We start from the raw sequence: 16739 nt of genomic DNA, 5'->3' as shown, positions 1-16739 counted from the left end.
CTGGGGCGTATAGTACTGTCAGCGGTGCCTTGGGCAGGAATCTATGGGGTTAAGTGGTCTCTTCGGTCTCAATGCTAAAAGCAAAACCTGGAAAAGGCACCTGGGAGCATACTAGCAGAAGTGTTTTATGGTGTCAATGTGATGCCCCTAATTATCTAATAAGGGGAATATTATGCAAGTATCCATACCTGCCACAGGGACACAGGTGGCGCTGTGGGTTAAACCACAGAGCCTAGGACTTGCCAATCAGAAGGTCGGCAGTTTGAATCCGCGCGACAGGGTGAGCTCCCGTTGCTCGGTCCCTGCTCCTGCCAACCTAGCAGTTCAAAAGCACGTCAAAGTACAAGTAGATAAATAGGTACCACTCCAGCGGGAAGGTAAACAGCGTTTCTGTGCACTGCTCTGGTTCGCCAGAAGCGGCTTAGTCCTGCTGGCCACATGACCATGTACGCCAGCTCCCGTGGCCAATAAAGCGAGATGAGCGCCGCAACCCCAGAGTTGGTCATGACTGGACCTAATGGTCAGGGGTCCCTTTACCTTTACCTTTATCCATACCTGCACTGCCTATGGTGGGTTGCTCCCTTGGCCATATTTCCCTTTGCCCCTGCCAGAGCAGTAGTTGCAGCATCTTCTTCACTGGCACCCAATATACTTCCAAGGCACCCAATATACAGCAAACAACCCCCCCCCCAACCAGTGCTGAGTTACCAAATAAGCAGAGAAGGCACCGGCCTACAGACCCCATGCCTTTTAGGGGTCTCGTGACAACGGATCAAAATAATACTGATTTGATCTCAAAAGAAATTTGCAATCAAGCTTTCTTAATTCAATGTTATCCCACTAGAGAGAGTGCACAAGGACCCCCCCCCCCCGAGATTTTGACAGCCTCCATAGGGTTTAATCCAGCACTGCACACAACACACACTCCTTTGTGCAAATCAAACCCACTCGTGCTCCTCTCACAATACACTTCCCAACCACAGCCAACCTGTGTCACTGACAGAGGACATCTGATTTGCCTTGGCTGTTCGTATTATAAATGGCCATGCATGGCAGAAATCAGATGAATAAAAAGTATTCTCTGTGAGCAATGTAGTGTGCACAATCCAATAAATTAACCATGCCAATTGTGATGATGTCCATGGATTGTATCTATACATGTATCATACAAAGCTCTTGTAATGGACCTGGGATGGGCTTGGGGTTCCTATTGAATGTAGATCCGATAGCAAGGCCAGGTAGTTTAACATTGCCAAATGAGACTATGCTCCACCTAAAAAAATAAGAAAAGTATCTGGATGGTAGGGTTGAATTTATGCTTTATATGCCCATTAGAAGTTTACTTTGTTTAAAAAATTTTTTTTATTCAAAGTTATAACAAAACATATTTTCCAAAAACATAACCTTATTCCCTCCCCATTTTCCTCCCCCCTCCCCCCACAAAACCCATCCCCCCACCCCACCCCCCGACTTCCCTCAGTTCCAGTATTTGGTTTCTCCAGTAATGCTATTTTCTGCATGTTACAGAGTTGTATAGATCCTCCAACTGTTTAGCTAATTATTATCAGTAAAAAAAATAAAAATGTGGATGTTTATTCAAAACCTGCCAAGGAGTCCAGTTCGCTTTGTTGCGTCTTCAAATACTTTATGAAAGGTTCCCATTCATCCTTAAAGTCACAGTTATCCTTGTCCCGTAGCTTATGAGTCAATTTTGCCAGTTCTGCATAATCCACCAATTTTTCTTGCCATAATTCTTTAGTTGGGATTTCTTCAGTCTTCCATCCTTGTGCTATCAGAACTCTCGCGGCCGTTGTCGCATACATGAAGATGTTTTTCAACTTTTTTGGCAGGTCTTTCCCTACGATCCCCAACAAAAATGCCTCGGGTTTTTTAACAAATGTTAGATGGAACATTTTCTTCAGTTCATTGTATATCATTTCCCAAAATTTTTTAATTACCTTACAATCCCACCACATATGATAAAATGTTCCCTCCTTTTCCTTACACTTCCAACATATGTTTGAACTAGTTTTGTACATTTTCCCTAACTGCACTGGTGTTGTGTACCATCTGTACATCATCTTCATGTAATTCTCCTTCAATAGGAACAGTCTGTAAATTTTAAGTCAGTTTTCCATAATTTAACCCAATCCTCCATCATGATGTTGTGACCTACATCTTGTGCCCATTTAATCATAACTGATTTTACCTCTTCATCTTTCGTCTCCCATTCTAATAGTATGCTATATGCGGCCTTCAGTAGTTTCACTTTCCCTTCAATCACTTCCGTTTGAAACCTAGATCTAGTATAACTAAATCCTTTCTTACAGTCTTCTTTATATGTTTCATGTAGTTGTCGATAATGCAACCAACTCTGAAAGTCATCTTTGATCTCATCATAATCTCTTAATTTCCATTTTCCATCATGTTACTTTAATAAATCAGCATATGTGAGCCATTTTTCTTTCTTTCCAAGTGGTTTGAGCAGTAATGCTTCATGTGGTGAAAGCCACCACGGAGTCTTTTGTTCCAATAAGTCTTTATATCTCTCCCATACCTCATTAATGATTTCCTGATTATATGGTTGTAAAAGCTTCGATGAATCTTCCCTTTCCCGTACCATAAATATGCATGCCAACCAAATCTGTTGTCATGACCTTCTAGTTCTAGTGCCTCTTGCTTGTCCAAACTCATCCAGTCCCTGATCCATACCAAACAAGCAGATTCGTAATATAATTTATGGTCTGGGAGGGCAAACCCGCCTCTGTCTTTTACATCTGTAAGTATTTTATGTTTTATCCATGGCCTTTTGCCCCCCCAGATAAATCTTAAAATCTCTTTCTATATATAGAAGTTTACTTTTTGTTGGTGTGAGCTTGGTTCAGATTAAGAAGCAGTTTAAGCCTGTGTGCTTTAGTAAATAACAGAGAGGTAGAGCTAGGAGACTGGATTGAAATCCTTGCTCTACTGGTAACACTGTGGATCTCGTGGGTTTCATCATCTCTGCTGTGGTTCCGCATTGTACAGTGGGGGGAAAAATGAATGCTGCAGAGGTAAATGTTAAATTTTGGGGCCCTACTCCACCCCTTAATTCTGATGCATTTTTGATGTAAGCAATATCAGCATTTCTTTTACTTTTAATCTTTCCAGCATTGCACACGCAATCTGTGTTCACTTTATGTATATCTTATAGAGGGACGTACGATATCTATGTGAAATGTGAAGGTGTTGGAAGGTGTGTTGGCACGTATGACAACCGTGGGAGCTTTGGTGAGCTGGCTTTAATGTACAATACACCCAGAGCGGCTACAATCATTGCTACCTCTCCTGGTGCTGTGTGGGGTTTGGTAAGTTTAATTCCTTCGGACTTGTCCTATCAGTGGGTTTTTAAAATATGTGTGTGTGTGTTTGTGTTCCAAAATCGACTTAAGTATACACAAATGTTTGCTTAGTTGCTGTGTTTAAATAATTGTACAAATTATTGTTTTTAACCTGCCTTTTTAACTTTTAACTTTAATACAGTTTTCTTTTCTTTTTTTAAAGGACAGAGTCACATTTCGAAGAATTATTGTAAAAAACAATGCCAAAAAGAGAAGAATGTATGAAAATTTTATTGAGTCGTTGCCCTTCCTTAAGTCATTAGAAGTAAGTTATGTTATTAGTACTGTTTCATTTACTCTAACACAGTTATTTTCTTTTTTCCCCTTTTTTTCCCCTAACACAGTTATTTTCTTTCCCTTTCATTTCAGAAAAGGTGGGGTGTTGGGTTTCTTTTGCAAATACATTTTGGTGTAATTAATTCAACATCTGGAATAATAATGGGGAATTAATTTTTTTAAACAAACGCTTTGCATGCCTTTAATAGATTTGCTATAAAGAAAAACTGTTTTACTATGTGGTATGTTTTGTACTCCAATGATCATTACTTATCATGTACGGATTCTGTTTCCAGGTATCTTGTCCATTGCAAGTCTCCATCCCTATTTTTTTCATTTGGTGTGACTCTTTTAATGTTTTAGTTGGATACACACACACACACACACACACACACATGTTAGTCACAGTTGCTTTTCTTCAGGTTTCAGTCCATTGCCCTAATTCTCCGAGTCTATAAGCCATGGGTAGCAAACTTCAAGCCTGGGTGCCAAATGTTCGTTCTCCAGGCCGTTTGATCTGGCCCTCTGAACTCTTCCCAGGCCACAAATGTTCTTGCCTGGCTGGAATATGTCATTGAACTTTGATAACATCTTAGAATCATAGAATCATAGAGTTGGAAGAGACCACAAGGGCCATCGAGTCCAACCCCCTGCCAAGCAGGAAACACCATCAGAGCACTCCTGACATATGGTAGTCAAGCCTCTGCTTAAAGACCTCCAAAGAAGGAGACTCCACCACACTCCTTGGCAGCAAATTCCACTGTCGAACAGCTCTTACTGTCAGGAAGTTCTTCCTAATGTTTAGGTGGAATCTTCTTTCTTGTAGTTTGGAACCATTGCTCCGTGTCCGCTTCTCTGGAGCAGTAGAAAACAACCTTTCTCCCTCCTCTATGTGACATCCTTTTATATATTTGAACATGGCTATCATATCACCCCTTAGCCTCCTCTTCTCCAGGCTAAACATGCCCAGCTCCCTTAGCCGTTCCTCATAAGGCATCGTTTCCAGGCCTTTGACCATTTTCGTTGCCCTCCTCTGGACACGTTCCAGTTTGTCAGTGTCCTTCTTGAACTGTGGTGCCCAGAACTGGACACAGTACTCCAGGTGAGGTCTGACCAGAGCAGAATACAGTGGCACTATTACTTCCCTTGATCTAGATGCTATACTCCTATTGATGCAGCCCAGAATTGCATTGGCTTTTTTAGCTGCCGCGTCACACTGTTGGCTCATGTCAAGTTTGTGGTCAACCAAGACTCCTAGATCCTTTTCACATGTACTGCTCTCAAGCCAGGTGTCGCCCATCTTGTATTTGTGCCTCTCATTTTTTTTGCCCAAGTGCAATACTTTACATTTCTCCCTATTAAAATTCATCTTGTTTGTTTTGGCCCAGTTCTCTAATCTGTCCAGGTCGTTTTGAAGTGTGATCCTGTCCTCTGGGGTGTTAGCCACGCCTCCCAGTTTGGTGTCATCTGCAAATTTGATCAGGATGCCCTTGAGTCCATCATCCAAGTCATTGATAAAGATGTTGAATAAGACCGGGCCCAAGACAGAACCCTGTGGCACCCCACTAGTCACTCTTCTCCAGGATGAAGAGGAACCATTGATGAGCACCCTTTGGGTTCGGTCAGACAGCCAGTTACAAATCCACTGAGTGGTAGCATAGTCAAGACCGCATTTTACCAGCTTCTTTACAAGAATATCATCTTTTCCTTGTCTGGTTGGAGGGCAGAGTCAGGTGTGTGGACTGTGTGCAGAAACTAATCTGCTATCGAAACATAACGTCCATCACTGACATGAGATCCTCATGAGGTATCCTCAGGCAGTGGAAAAGAGAAGCACACATATCTCCATATTTACCTGTGCCGTGTTGGAGGTTATGCATGTATATGTTAGCAAAATTCATCTTCCTTTTTTTGCTTAAAGCTTTCGGAACGGTTGAAAGTGGTGGATGTGATCGGCACTAAAATATACAAAGACGGAGAACAAATCATTGCTCAGGTATGCCTTTGTGTTCTGTTTGGCTAGTTATTCAGTAAGTATAATGACTTTATCTGCAAGCAGATCATACATAAAAGCATATTGGACAGCCTCAAACGTTGAAGTACTGAATTATGTGACATACAAGAAATAGCGGCGTAATCTAAAAGGCAATTACAATGAACACCGGAGTTCTGGGAAACGAATTCAAAAGATAATTTGAATACCAATAATTAAACAAGTGCAGACGTACATAAATTATGCAGTCAAAGGTGTCTCTTTATCTTATTGTATGAAGCCATGTGATAAACCACCTATGGTTTAGCTGCTTTTGTTTTATTTTTGAAACATACATGATAGCCTTTTAAATTCTTTTCCTCCAGGTGAAATTGCCTGTACAAAGCAGCAGTGTAATTACTTCAGCATCAGCTTACATAGACCTCCTACTTAGATTCTCCATGGACTTTCTAGCCTACTGGGCTACTTGAAAAGGCCCCTTCCCATCCCTGACCCTGTGGAAAAGCAAAGAATGTTCATGCATCCATGCATATGTGCATTTCTCTTTTTGTTTGGGGAGGGTGACCCACGGAAGGGAGAGAGAAGCAACCAGAGGGGGTGATGCCCATGACACACTCCTAAAAATTCCAAATGGGCCCCCAAAGGTTGGTGACCACTGCCCCATCCACTTCCTGTTTCATTTGACTTCATGCACAGGCTTTTAGCAGGCTCTTCTTCTCTTTGGGTGAATTATGCCACAAAAAGCTGTTCAGCAGAGTGATTTATTTTTTTTGGAAAACATTTTGCTTTATTATATCTCTATACCGTACTGGGCAAGTTCAGATACAATGCTAAGCTAGGATTTAGCATTACAGGGAATGATCCTGCCTAAACCTAAGAAAATAAGAAGAGCGCTATTGGTTCAGCATTCTATCTTCTTCCACTGCGACCTGCCAGATTGCCTATGGGAAGCCCCAAGCAGGGAGTGAGCACAAAAGTACAGTGGTACCTCTGGTTACAAACTAGTTCTGGAGGTCCGTTCTTAACCTAAACCCATTCTTAACCTGAGGTACCACTTTAGCTAATAGGGCCTCCCGCTGCTGCTGTGCCGCCACTTTCGGGCAATTTCTGTTCTCATCCTTGGGCAAAGTTCTTAACCTGTACTACTTCCGAGTTAGTGGAGTTTGTAACCCGAAGTATTTGTAACCTGAGGTGTTTGTAACCCGAGGTACCACTGTAATCACTTATGATACCCAGCAAGTATTATTCAGAGGCATACTCTAATTAGCTTTCTTTTGAAGTAGGTAAGGTAAAGGTAAAGGACCCCTGGACGGTTACCGTATTTTTCGCCCTATAAGACGCACCGTCCCATAAGGCACACCTAGTTTTTTTGGGGGGGAAATAAAGGAGAGAAACCCCCCCCCCAGGCTGGGGCGGGGGAAGCCTTGCGGAGAGCTGCGCAAAGCCTGGAGAGCGAGAGGGGTCGGTGCGCACCGACCCCTCTCGCTCTCCAGGCTTCAGCGAAAGCCTGCATTCGCCCCATAGGACGCACACACATTTCCCCTTCATTTTTGGAGGGGAAAAGGTGCGTCCTATAGGGCGAAAAATACGGTAAGACCAGTCAAAGGCATCTATGGGGTGCGGCGCTCATCTCGCTTTCAGGCCGAGGGAGCCAGTATTTGTCCACAGACAGCTTTCCGGGTCATGTGGCCAGCATGACTAAACCACTTCTGGCACAATGGAACACCGTGACAGAAACCAGAGCGCACGGAAATACTGTTTACCTTCCTGCCACAGCAGTACCTATTTATCTACTTGCACTGGTGTGCTTTCAAAATGCTAGGTTGGCAGGAGCTGGGACAGAGCAATGGGAGCTCACTGTTGGTTTCTATTTCCCTCACTGAGCAGCAAAACTGCTTGTCACAAGACATTGTTTACATTCCACAGTCAGAGTTTCTGTTGGGTTCTCACGGGAATGGGAGACTGGGTGTGACGTACACTGGTTTCCTGTTTTTCACTGTTCTCTCGGTTTCTTTGTGTCAAGAGGAGTTGCTTCTCTGCTCTCAGAGGCAGGATGGATGTTTGTATGCTCTCAGCATAGAGTGTAAATAAACTTCAGCATGTAGCACATTACCTGCTTGTGCTTTCGTTGCTAGACTACACTCTGCTTGGGCTCAAGATAAGACGAGCCTGTATCAGCTCCTGATGGGCCGGAGCTAATCAAAATCTCACCTTCCCTCCATTGCGGGGATTCAAACAGCCGACCTTCTGATCGGCAAGCCCAGGAGGCTCAGTGGTTTTAGACCACAGCACCACCCGCGCCCCTTTTGAAGTATGAACCATGGACTTAAGGAACTGTGGTTTGTTCTAACTGTGCTTAGTTAACAAACCAGGACATCAGACGGTGAACATAATTTCATAGCCAGGCTAGCTGCAACAGCTTCTCTGTGTCATGGTCACTGTTGCCCTTGGAAAAGTAGTCTCTCTGTTGTTCTGAGCAGGATGGACAAAGTAAACTTACCATTTTTCTTGGCGTAGTCCTTGAGAATAGTTAGCGAAGGAACATGTAGAGAAGGCGCTGCTTTTCCCCCCCATTTGGTGCCTGTTTAATTTTTTGTTTCACCTGAGAGAATCTCATTGTTTGTGCATGGTTTATTTCCACCAATTCTCAGAGAGAACACTGTGAAGAGGACTCTTCCGGATTAGTTGCAGGCAGATGAAACTCTGGCAAGCTGCTGTATCCGCTGCCCCACCCTTCCAGGCCCTGGCTGTTCTGCCTCTGCTTCCTACTTTACCCCAAATTGATATTTGAGGATTGACTGAAGGAAATAACAGCTGAATTACACATTATGCATTCAAAATGCATGGGAACAGACCCAGCATTAATTAGGCTTGTTTTGATTATAAGGATGTGGAAGCTGCTCAGTTGTTTATGAGAAAAGGAAAGGATAATTTCACACTGTCACACTGATAAATGTTTTTGGTTTTACATTGTTCGTATGCTTTTTCTTTTTTTAAAGCAATAGAACTACTAAATAACTGCATTCATGTTTTTCTTATGGTGTTTCTTTTTTAAAACAAACAGGGAGACATGGCGGACTGTTTCTTTATTGTTGAATCTGGAGAAGTGAAAATCACAATGAAAAGAAAGGTACATATTGTATTAATGTATCTGAAAAAACTTGAAAAGTTTTCTGCTGCTTTACATGGTAAAAAGAACATTTGTGCAACTTTAATGGCATATTTCATTTATCACAATTTATTGAATATTATATGGGCTGTAACCCATTGTTTAATGAATGTCTGACTGTTTTCTTTTGCTTCTATACCTTTTAGGGTAAGCAGGAGGTAGATGAAAATGAAGCAGTGGAGATTGCCCGGTACACTAGAGGACAGTATTTTGGGGAACTTGCTCTTGTAACTAACAAACCTCGAGCTGCCTCAGCATTCGCACTCGGTACAGTCAAGTGTTTAGGTAATGCAAAGTTATTTTATTTTTGTATTTGCTTTATTATTTTATGTAGTAAAGAGAATACTGCAGTTTCTGTTGGCGAGCATGCATACTCTGTAATACGTATTTTCTTATACCATAAAGCCAAATTTCATTAGCTGCATTAAGTTCAATCAACCTATTAGAACTTAACCAGTGCCTATTGCTATGATACCTGGTGATATTAGAAGAATCCCTTTATTTACAATATTATGAACACAGAAGTATTTTAACACCTTTCGACATGTTGTTCGAAAGTTGTATTCATGTATGGAAACTGTACTCTGTGGTCCTCAGAAACCTTAAGAATATTTTACTTCCTTGACAAATTAATATTTGGACTCACTGCAAGCTTCAAGGGGTGACATATTTCTCTAACAGTGGATTCAGAGCTAAAATGATTTGAGTAATTGAATACATATTTCTTCTTCTTCTTCTTCTTCTTCTTCTTCTTCTTCTTCTTCCTCTTCTTCCTCTTCTTCCTCTTCTTCTTCTTCTTAACAAGATTAGACAGACTGACACATTAGAGCAGGAGTAGACAACTTTGGTTTTTGTTGTTGAGGACCGCATTCCTTTGGGGAGGTGATTTGTCAGAATCGCATGATGCTGGTGTTGGGCAAAGCCAGATAAACTGAGGTTGCCCACCTTTGTGTTAGAGAAAGCAGTGTAAAAACCATCACCTGTATCTCTGTTACTCTTCATCCTGAAAGTTTTGGAATACAAAGTTGGATCCAAATATCTGCACCTAAAACAGATTTTAAAAATGATGATGATGTAGCTATACTCATGAAAAAAGTGACTCAAAAGTGACTGACAAACAAAATAGAAATACTTTTGAAGATGGACAGGGATTTCTCAGTTGCAATACCTAATGCACTACTTCAGATGCTGCTGTAGGAGGTCTCCTGGCTTTTGGTTGAAGGCTTTTTTGAGGACCACAGAGATTGCAGTGGGAAAAGCACAGTTGGTGCATGCAAGGACATGGCTATTTTAATCTCGCCGTGCTCTTTCCAGTTGTACTGATTTTAAATGTGTGCATTTTAAATAATCTTCCTATTATCGTCTAGATTTGGCAAAGTGACTGTTGGGACTTCTTCATTCTCTTTCTTTCCCCCCAAATTTTTAGTTATGGATGTACAGGCATTTGAAAGGCTTTTGGGACCTTGTATGGAAATAATGAAAAGGAACATTGCGAACTATGAAGAACAGCTAGTTGCTCTATTTGGAACAAACATGGACATTTCCGATCCCAGTGCATGAAGTGCAGAACGAAGCCACACGATCTGTTCATGAGAAATAGCACAGTAGTGGTTAGTCCACTGATAAATGTGTCTATCTTTCTGTAGATGCTAAGCATTTTTTTGTGATTTTACAGGGGATTGGGTTTGTTGGCATTTTATTTTATTTTCCCAACTTTTATTTGCGTGTTTTTACACTGTCGTTCAAGTGTATAAGTAAACACAGCTGAGAAATCATTCTGTTGGCCTAACCTTAAAGGATTGAGCCCACCAGTAACTCAGCTTCTAGGTAACACTCCTAAAAGATCAACCCCATAAGTCTTTCATTTTTCAATGGGAATTTGCAATCTTATGTGCAGTTTTTGGGTTATAACCATTTGACACCTCTAAAAAAAAAAGACCATGTCTTCTATAATAAAGTTACTAACATTTCTTTTAAATAAGTCCGTGATTGCAATCCAAACTCTTTGTGCATACTAGCATGTCTCTTTATTTTATTCCCCCCCACCCACCCAAAGAACGGGTCTTTGCTTTCTACTTTTGGAGAAACATGTTTGTTGGTAAATAGCAGTGATGGCTGTTAAGAGAGCTCCGCTTCACCTAAATAATACAAAACCCTTTGAACTGCAGCATATCTTTGGAATAAATGCATTCCTACTTGTTAAATAGTTAATGGTTTTTGTTAAATATCTGGAGGTAAAAAGAATAAATAGGTGTTGGTGGGGTATTTGCCACTGACATAAACTAAAGTCAGGGTTTCGTCCATATGTCAGATAAATGTGGTATATTGAAAACGTTAGTGCACCAGTGTTCACAAGTATCTAGTATAGAAGGCTATATATTTGGCTTTTTGGCTCTTTGAACGGGCTTTATTTAAGGTGGTATTTATAAAAGTAGTTACCAGAAGCCTTCCAAACAGCAAACCATGGCTTTGTATTCATGATCTGTTTTATGAGCTAGGTCTGAGATTAGCTTTGTATTTTTGTTTTTAAAGTCCACTTGATTTTATAATAAGATGTCAGATTTCATTTAGGTATGTATGAAAGATACTGTAATACCTTACAAGATGTGGAAGATTTATGTAATGCATCTATTTTTAGTTGCACTTGATTTATATATGTGGTATTGATTATTTAGACTTGAGCTGGATCTTCACTGAAAAAAGTTAATTTTGATTTAAGGAAAAGTAACTTTGCATAGGCAATGGTCATAATCTTGTATATAATTTGCATAAAACATAGTCTTCAAAGCAGTTTTAATCCTGGTATAATCTGGGATTAGGATTGCAGTGTCACAAGAACGATCCTCAGTTAAACTGAATTACCTGGATTTTGTGGTGTCCTTATTCCACATGGTTTTATTCCCTTTTAAAAAAACAACAACACACAATATGTTTACTTTTGTGAAAAGATTCCCCCTTGTTTCAGATTCAGTGAACTTGGGACAGTTCCTACCCTATAAACTGGTTTTAGCTGAAATAATGTAAATGGTGCCTTAGGCCACTGCAGCTAAAGCCAGATCTAATCTGGTCATGCTGTCCTCCACCTGCCTCTGGAGCAGGGATGTGCTGGTTTTCAGTGAATGGAGTGGTTCAAGGAACTCATGGAACAGGGCCACAAAGAATGTATGGAATGGTCTGCAAGGGCAAAGGTCTAACACTGTAGCTAGGTCTAATTTTTGCCTGCTACAGTCAAATCTAACCAGTTTGATTCAAAATAATCATGCAGAAAAAGAGTACCAGTTTTTAAAAAGTGTTGTCTTACTTGGAAAAAAGGCTATCACTCTGCCTTCAACATAGAATACTGTTTTAGCCAGCCTTGTAAATAAGCTTACAAAGTGTTTAACTAGCCTCCTAGAGGCTAACAAAAGAGGAGCGATGAGCTCTGTCCCTCCTCCAGCAGCCCATTGCATTTCTGCCTTGTGCCATCTTGCTGGGCACAGAGTAGTCCACTCGCTTGTTAGCATAGATTTCCATGCACTCAACCACACAAAATTCATTCTCACCTATAGCTACCAGGCTAGTGCTTAAATACAAGGCTGGCACACAGTGATATCTTCCATTTTGGGCTGGAGAGAGAGTATTAACCTTGCAGTGCATATGTACGTTCGTGTAACAGTATATGGAACAGCTAGTGATTGGTACAAAGGAAAAAAGAAATGTACAAGGCAGATATTATACAATAATATTATCAGTGTTACATAATTTATATCATATGTTGTGATATAAATGACCAAGTGTCAACTTTTTACGTAATCTTCCTGATAAAGCTTCTTTGTTCTTTGATTTGAAAAAGTGGTTGTGTTGTATACTAGGAAGAAACATCACAAAGTAAACTCCGTGGTCTGGATGCAAAGAACTACACTACTAGTTTCATATGCAGAAGGGAGCGTGTTTCTTGAAAAGAAGTTGTCTGTATTACCAAAAAAGGGACTTTCAAAAGCCGTAGAGTGTGGCAAGTTCGTTCTTCAAAGTAAAACAAAATCACACCTGCTGTAGTTCTTTGGATCCTGACCAACAACTTTTATGTTTCTAACTGATTATTCTTAAATATTATGTATTAGTTCAGTGGGGTGTTTTTTTCGGGGGGGGGGGAACATTATGAATTACCTATGCGATAGTGAGTTCCACTCAAAGCCTAAAGAAACACCAGTGTCACTTCTGTACCTTTGAAATATCCTAGACATACACAAACACTATACGTATTGGACACTAGATTCAACATTTCACGAACCAAACTATGCACCATTAAGATTTCTGTAGAATTCCTCCACCTCCTGCAATGAATATTAGGGCTGCAATGCACAAATGCACACTTCCAGTCACTGAAAGCTGGGTTGCTTTTGGTAGTGTGTAGATTTAAAAATTAAGCCACTAGGATCTTACTTGGTCCTACCCCTTAGCAAGGCATGATCACACATTAAATAGAACAGCCATCTGTAAGAGGAAACAGGTTTACGTGTACAGAACTATCCTATCATGAGTACAAAAGACTGGGTTTTTTTGCGGGGGGAGGGTAGTTTGCGGGGGGGGAGGTCCCAGCAGCTAGTCCCTGTCTTTTTGTGCTGTGTGTGTTAGTAGATGATCACTACTGTCAGCTTTGAGAGTATCAATGGTTTGTTAGGCAGGGCCCAGGGAAGTGCCTCTTTCCACCCACCTTCCAACGCTGTCAGAGCTGGGAGTGATGATCGACTCTTGGGAGAGCTCCACAAGCACAGATTAGATGTGTGGGCATCTGCCTGGCGGCTGGTTATTTGTACTGAGGTCAACAATGTGAATAGTTCAGCTGGGAATGTAGAGTAGCTTATCTCGCTAAGGATGTTGCATGCTATGGTTTGGAATATGGGTACCCAAAGTAGCCTAGGCAGTGGGGCTTTGTGACAGCCCTTCTCAGCAGTGGGGTTGCCCATGGACCTCGTTATGGCATAGACAGAATCAGGCCTGCCTTGGTTTGCCATTGTGCATGCTTCCTATCTTCCAGCTCTTTTCTTGGTATGGCCAGTATAGTGCAGAAGTTGAGTCTTCTTCCAGGAAAAGAGTTACATTTCTAGATAAGCCATGAAGAAATTATCACAAGATGTTGTTGTGATAAATGAATACATAAATGCACCTTGGGAAATGTGAGAAGGGGGGGGGGAGCCACACAATTGTCCTTTGAACAGGGACATCTTAAATTTATGTGGAAAGGGAACGTCACATCAGGATATGTTCATAGTTTTGTATCTCAAATGGACTTCTATATGTAAAAAAAAGAACACTTGTTTGTCTTTTTAAAAGTAAGATTCCCACGCACACATACCTGGAAGTGTGTACACCCAGCGTGCTTGGATTGTACATTACCCCAGCCAGGGGTGCCAACTTGAATAAAATATTTGGGGAGGGCAGTTAAGCCCCACTCTGCATAATCAATCACAAGACACAGCACATGCACACCATTTGAATGGCAATACCCATCAACCTTTGGGGGGGCACCCCCTCAAATATTTTATTGAAGGGGGCGAAGGGATCTCAGCCCCTAGGAGTTGGCTCCTATGACCCCATCTGTGTCTAGCACACTCCCAAGACCACCTGGAAGCCTCCTGTTTTATGTAATGTTGGTATAGAATCTGCACGCATAGGCCAAAAACTGCACAGTTACACCTCAAAATCTGGGGTTAAAGATCACGTGGGTTGGAGTTGACTTCATTGAAAAGTTATGAGATTCATTGAAATGTGCATAGGGCTAAGGGTTTAAATATTCCAAATGATGAAGCTTTAAGTAAAATGGCTTGAGCACAAGCATTGCATGAAGACGATTCAGTTGCTGGCATCCCCAATCTGAAAAACGGATTTGGTGTAGAACAGCTGCTCTGCTATCTCTGCCTGAAGCTTTAGAAAGCCACTGCTACTGTATCTCATACTGAACTAGGGGGACCAATAGTTTAATACAGTAGGTATATTCTTGTGTACAAATGTCACTGCTGTAAAATTGTGCCACTTCTTCCTAGAGAAACTAGCTAATGCCTAAAACAAGAATATGTTCCAACAGCATCACAACACCTTCCTATAAGGGATGATGTTTAGAGGCCTGTGTTAAATTAGCCATCCAGGAGCATATAGAGGAAGTAACAGCTGTATTTTGAACTTAATTGGTTTTAGGAGTTATTGCTTTTGATACGTGTGTGTGTGTGTTTGGAATACTTTTAGAATATGGAAAATAACGATCTGCCCTGCACCTTTTCGATAGAGCAGAGTTTTAAAAACAACAACAAGGAAATATTCTTAATTTCCCTTAAAGACGTTTGTGTGCCACTCCCCTTTCCTGAATGTTAGTATTCTGTCTTTTTATTGATGCCTCTTTTTTATGGTACCTACGAATTGTGGAGATTTACAATGTACAAAATTAATAAATAATTTTGAATATAGAATATTTGTCATGAGTCTGTGGATTGCATTATCAGATCAGTTCAAACATTTCATATATCTGCTTAGCAGCAGCCCTGGATCTTTTGTGATTCAAAGAGCATGGTTCGTATGACGTTTGTTCACATTGTTGTTGAATTTATATATGAACAAGACACTTGCACTCCCTCTGCTGGGCATGATTTGAGTAAGAATGTTTGAATTGGTGTCTTCCATTCTGAAACTTCCTGAGAGCCCATATGGAATGAGCCTTACTAATGCCAGTGAAATAAGGTGATAAGGAACATCAACCACAGCTGTGTTTGAAATATTTCTTGTGTTTTAGATACCTTGCAACTAGTTAGCTGTAGAAACCAAATACTAACATCTGTTCCAGTTCAACCAGCTGGTAAGAGAGCCTAATGACAGTTCTTCTTAACTCCCAAATTAGTATGTCAGTCAGGGCACCTTCTCACGTTGCCTCAGGGACATGGATGACCATTTTTGTGACAACATGCCATGTTGCTGAAGTAGCTCTCTGTGTATTGGAGCCAAGTGAGCAGGGGCCAGTCATGTGGATCATTTGCATCTGATCATTGTCCTCATTCCCAGCCAAGTAATATGGGAAAGGCCCACAAGATTGAATCTGTGTTGGTGGTTCCTGTTGACAGTTAATGCACCCTGTTTATATATGTGTGTATAGTAACTTTTTATTTTATAAACAATAAAATATAAAAAATATATTTTATTTTTATATAACTTTTATAAACAAAGATCCTAGGAATAATGATACAAATGAATAGATTAGGTCTTCTCATGTCATTTGTATATCAACTACAGAATGCACATTTAACTAGTAAAGTTTAAAAAAAAGTATCTTAAACATTTCAAAAGAAAACATTACAAAAGGAAGTATAATATAAAATGTCCATTTAAAACAGCACAATTAGTAAGAGAATAAAATATTATCGTAAGCATAGAACGTATCTGCTGCTGTTCTGCCAATGGTAGTTCTCAGCCAGGCTCCCAAGCCAGGTTGAAAAAAGCCCTGCAAGGCAGGGAACAGGTCTTCCAGGATTCACAGCCAAAACTTACTCTCTCTCCTTTTTATAGCTTTCCTTTAGTGCTCATCAATGATGCTGGCATATGTTTTGGCTTGTTTGTAACTTCCCTAAGCTGCTGTTTACAGTTTAATTTCTATTATGTGCTTTAAAATAACCTTCAAGCATGCTGGAGTGATTTAATTCTCCTGACTTTCCTTTTCAACTTCCCTCTTGAAATTTAGGACCCCTCTGGACTGGTGGTTTTCGGTATGTGTATTCTGCAACATGCACTGATGGTGCATTAAAGATGGGTTCATACTGGATACATTGTTCTGGTTTAATAGGTGTTCCCCAATATTCCTGTACTGTATTATTGCCATCTGTACTATAGCACAAATAAGCAGGACAAAAATAGACCCCAGAACTTAGAAAAGTTACAAGATTTTAGTGTGAAACTATGG

The 16739-nt window shown here is 40.7% G+C and overlaps 1 protein-coding gene across 1 annotated transcript in view; it reads left to right on the top strand.

The window, feature by feature from the left end:
• The window catches only part of PRKAR2B (protein kinase cAMP-dependent type II regulatory subunit beta), a 70120-nt gene extending 54859 nt beyond the window's left edge, over positions 1 to 15261 (top strand). Inside the window, exons 6-11 of the mRNA XM_081878500.1 lie at positions 3194 to 3347; positions 3544 to 3645; positions 5578 to 5652; positions 8714 to 8779; positions 8965 to 9103; positions 10245 to 15261. Coding sequence (XP_081734626.1) covers positions 3194 to 3347; positions 3544 to 3645; positions 5578 to 5652; positions 8714 to 8779; positions 8965 to 9103; positions 10245 to 10378 — 670 coding nt within the window. The 3' untranslated portion in view covers positions 10379 to 15261. The remainder of the gene's footprint in view (positions 1 to 3193; positions 3348 to 3543; positions 3646 to 5577; positions 5653 to 8713; positions 8780 to 8964; positions 9104 to 10244) is intronic.
• The last annotated feature ends 1478 nt before the right edge of the window (positions 15262 to 16739 follow it).

This window comes from Podarcis erhardii (genome assembly GCF_964252035.2).
Source record: "Podarcis erhardii genome assembly, chromosome: 10".
NCBI classification, from domain to species: domain Eukaryota; kingdom Metazoa; phylum Chordata; class Lepidosauria; order Squamata; family Lacertidae; genus Podarcis; species Podarcis erhardii.
The sequence above is the reverse complement of the archived record's forward strand: the minus strand, read 5'-3'. Positions and strand labels throughout refer to the sequence as shown.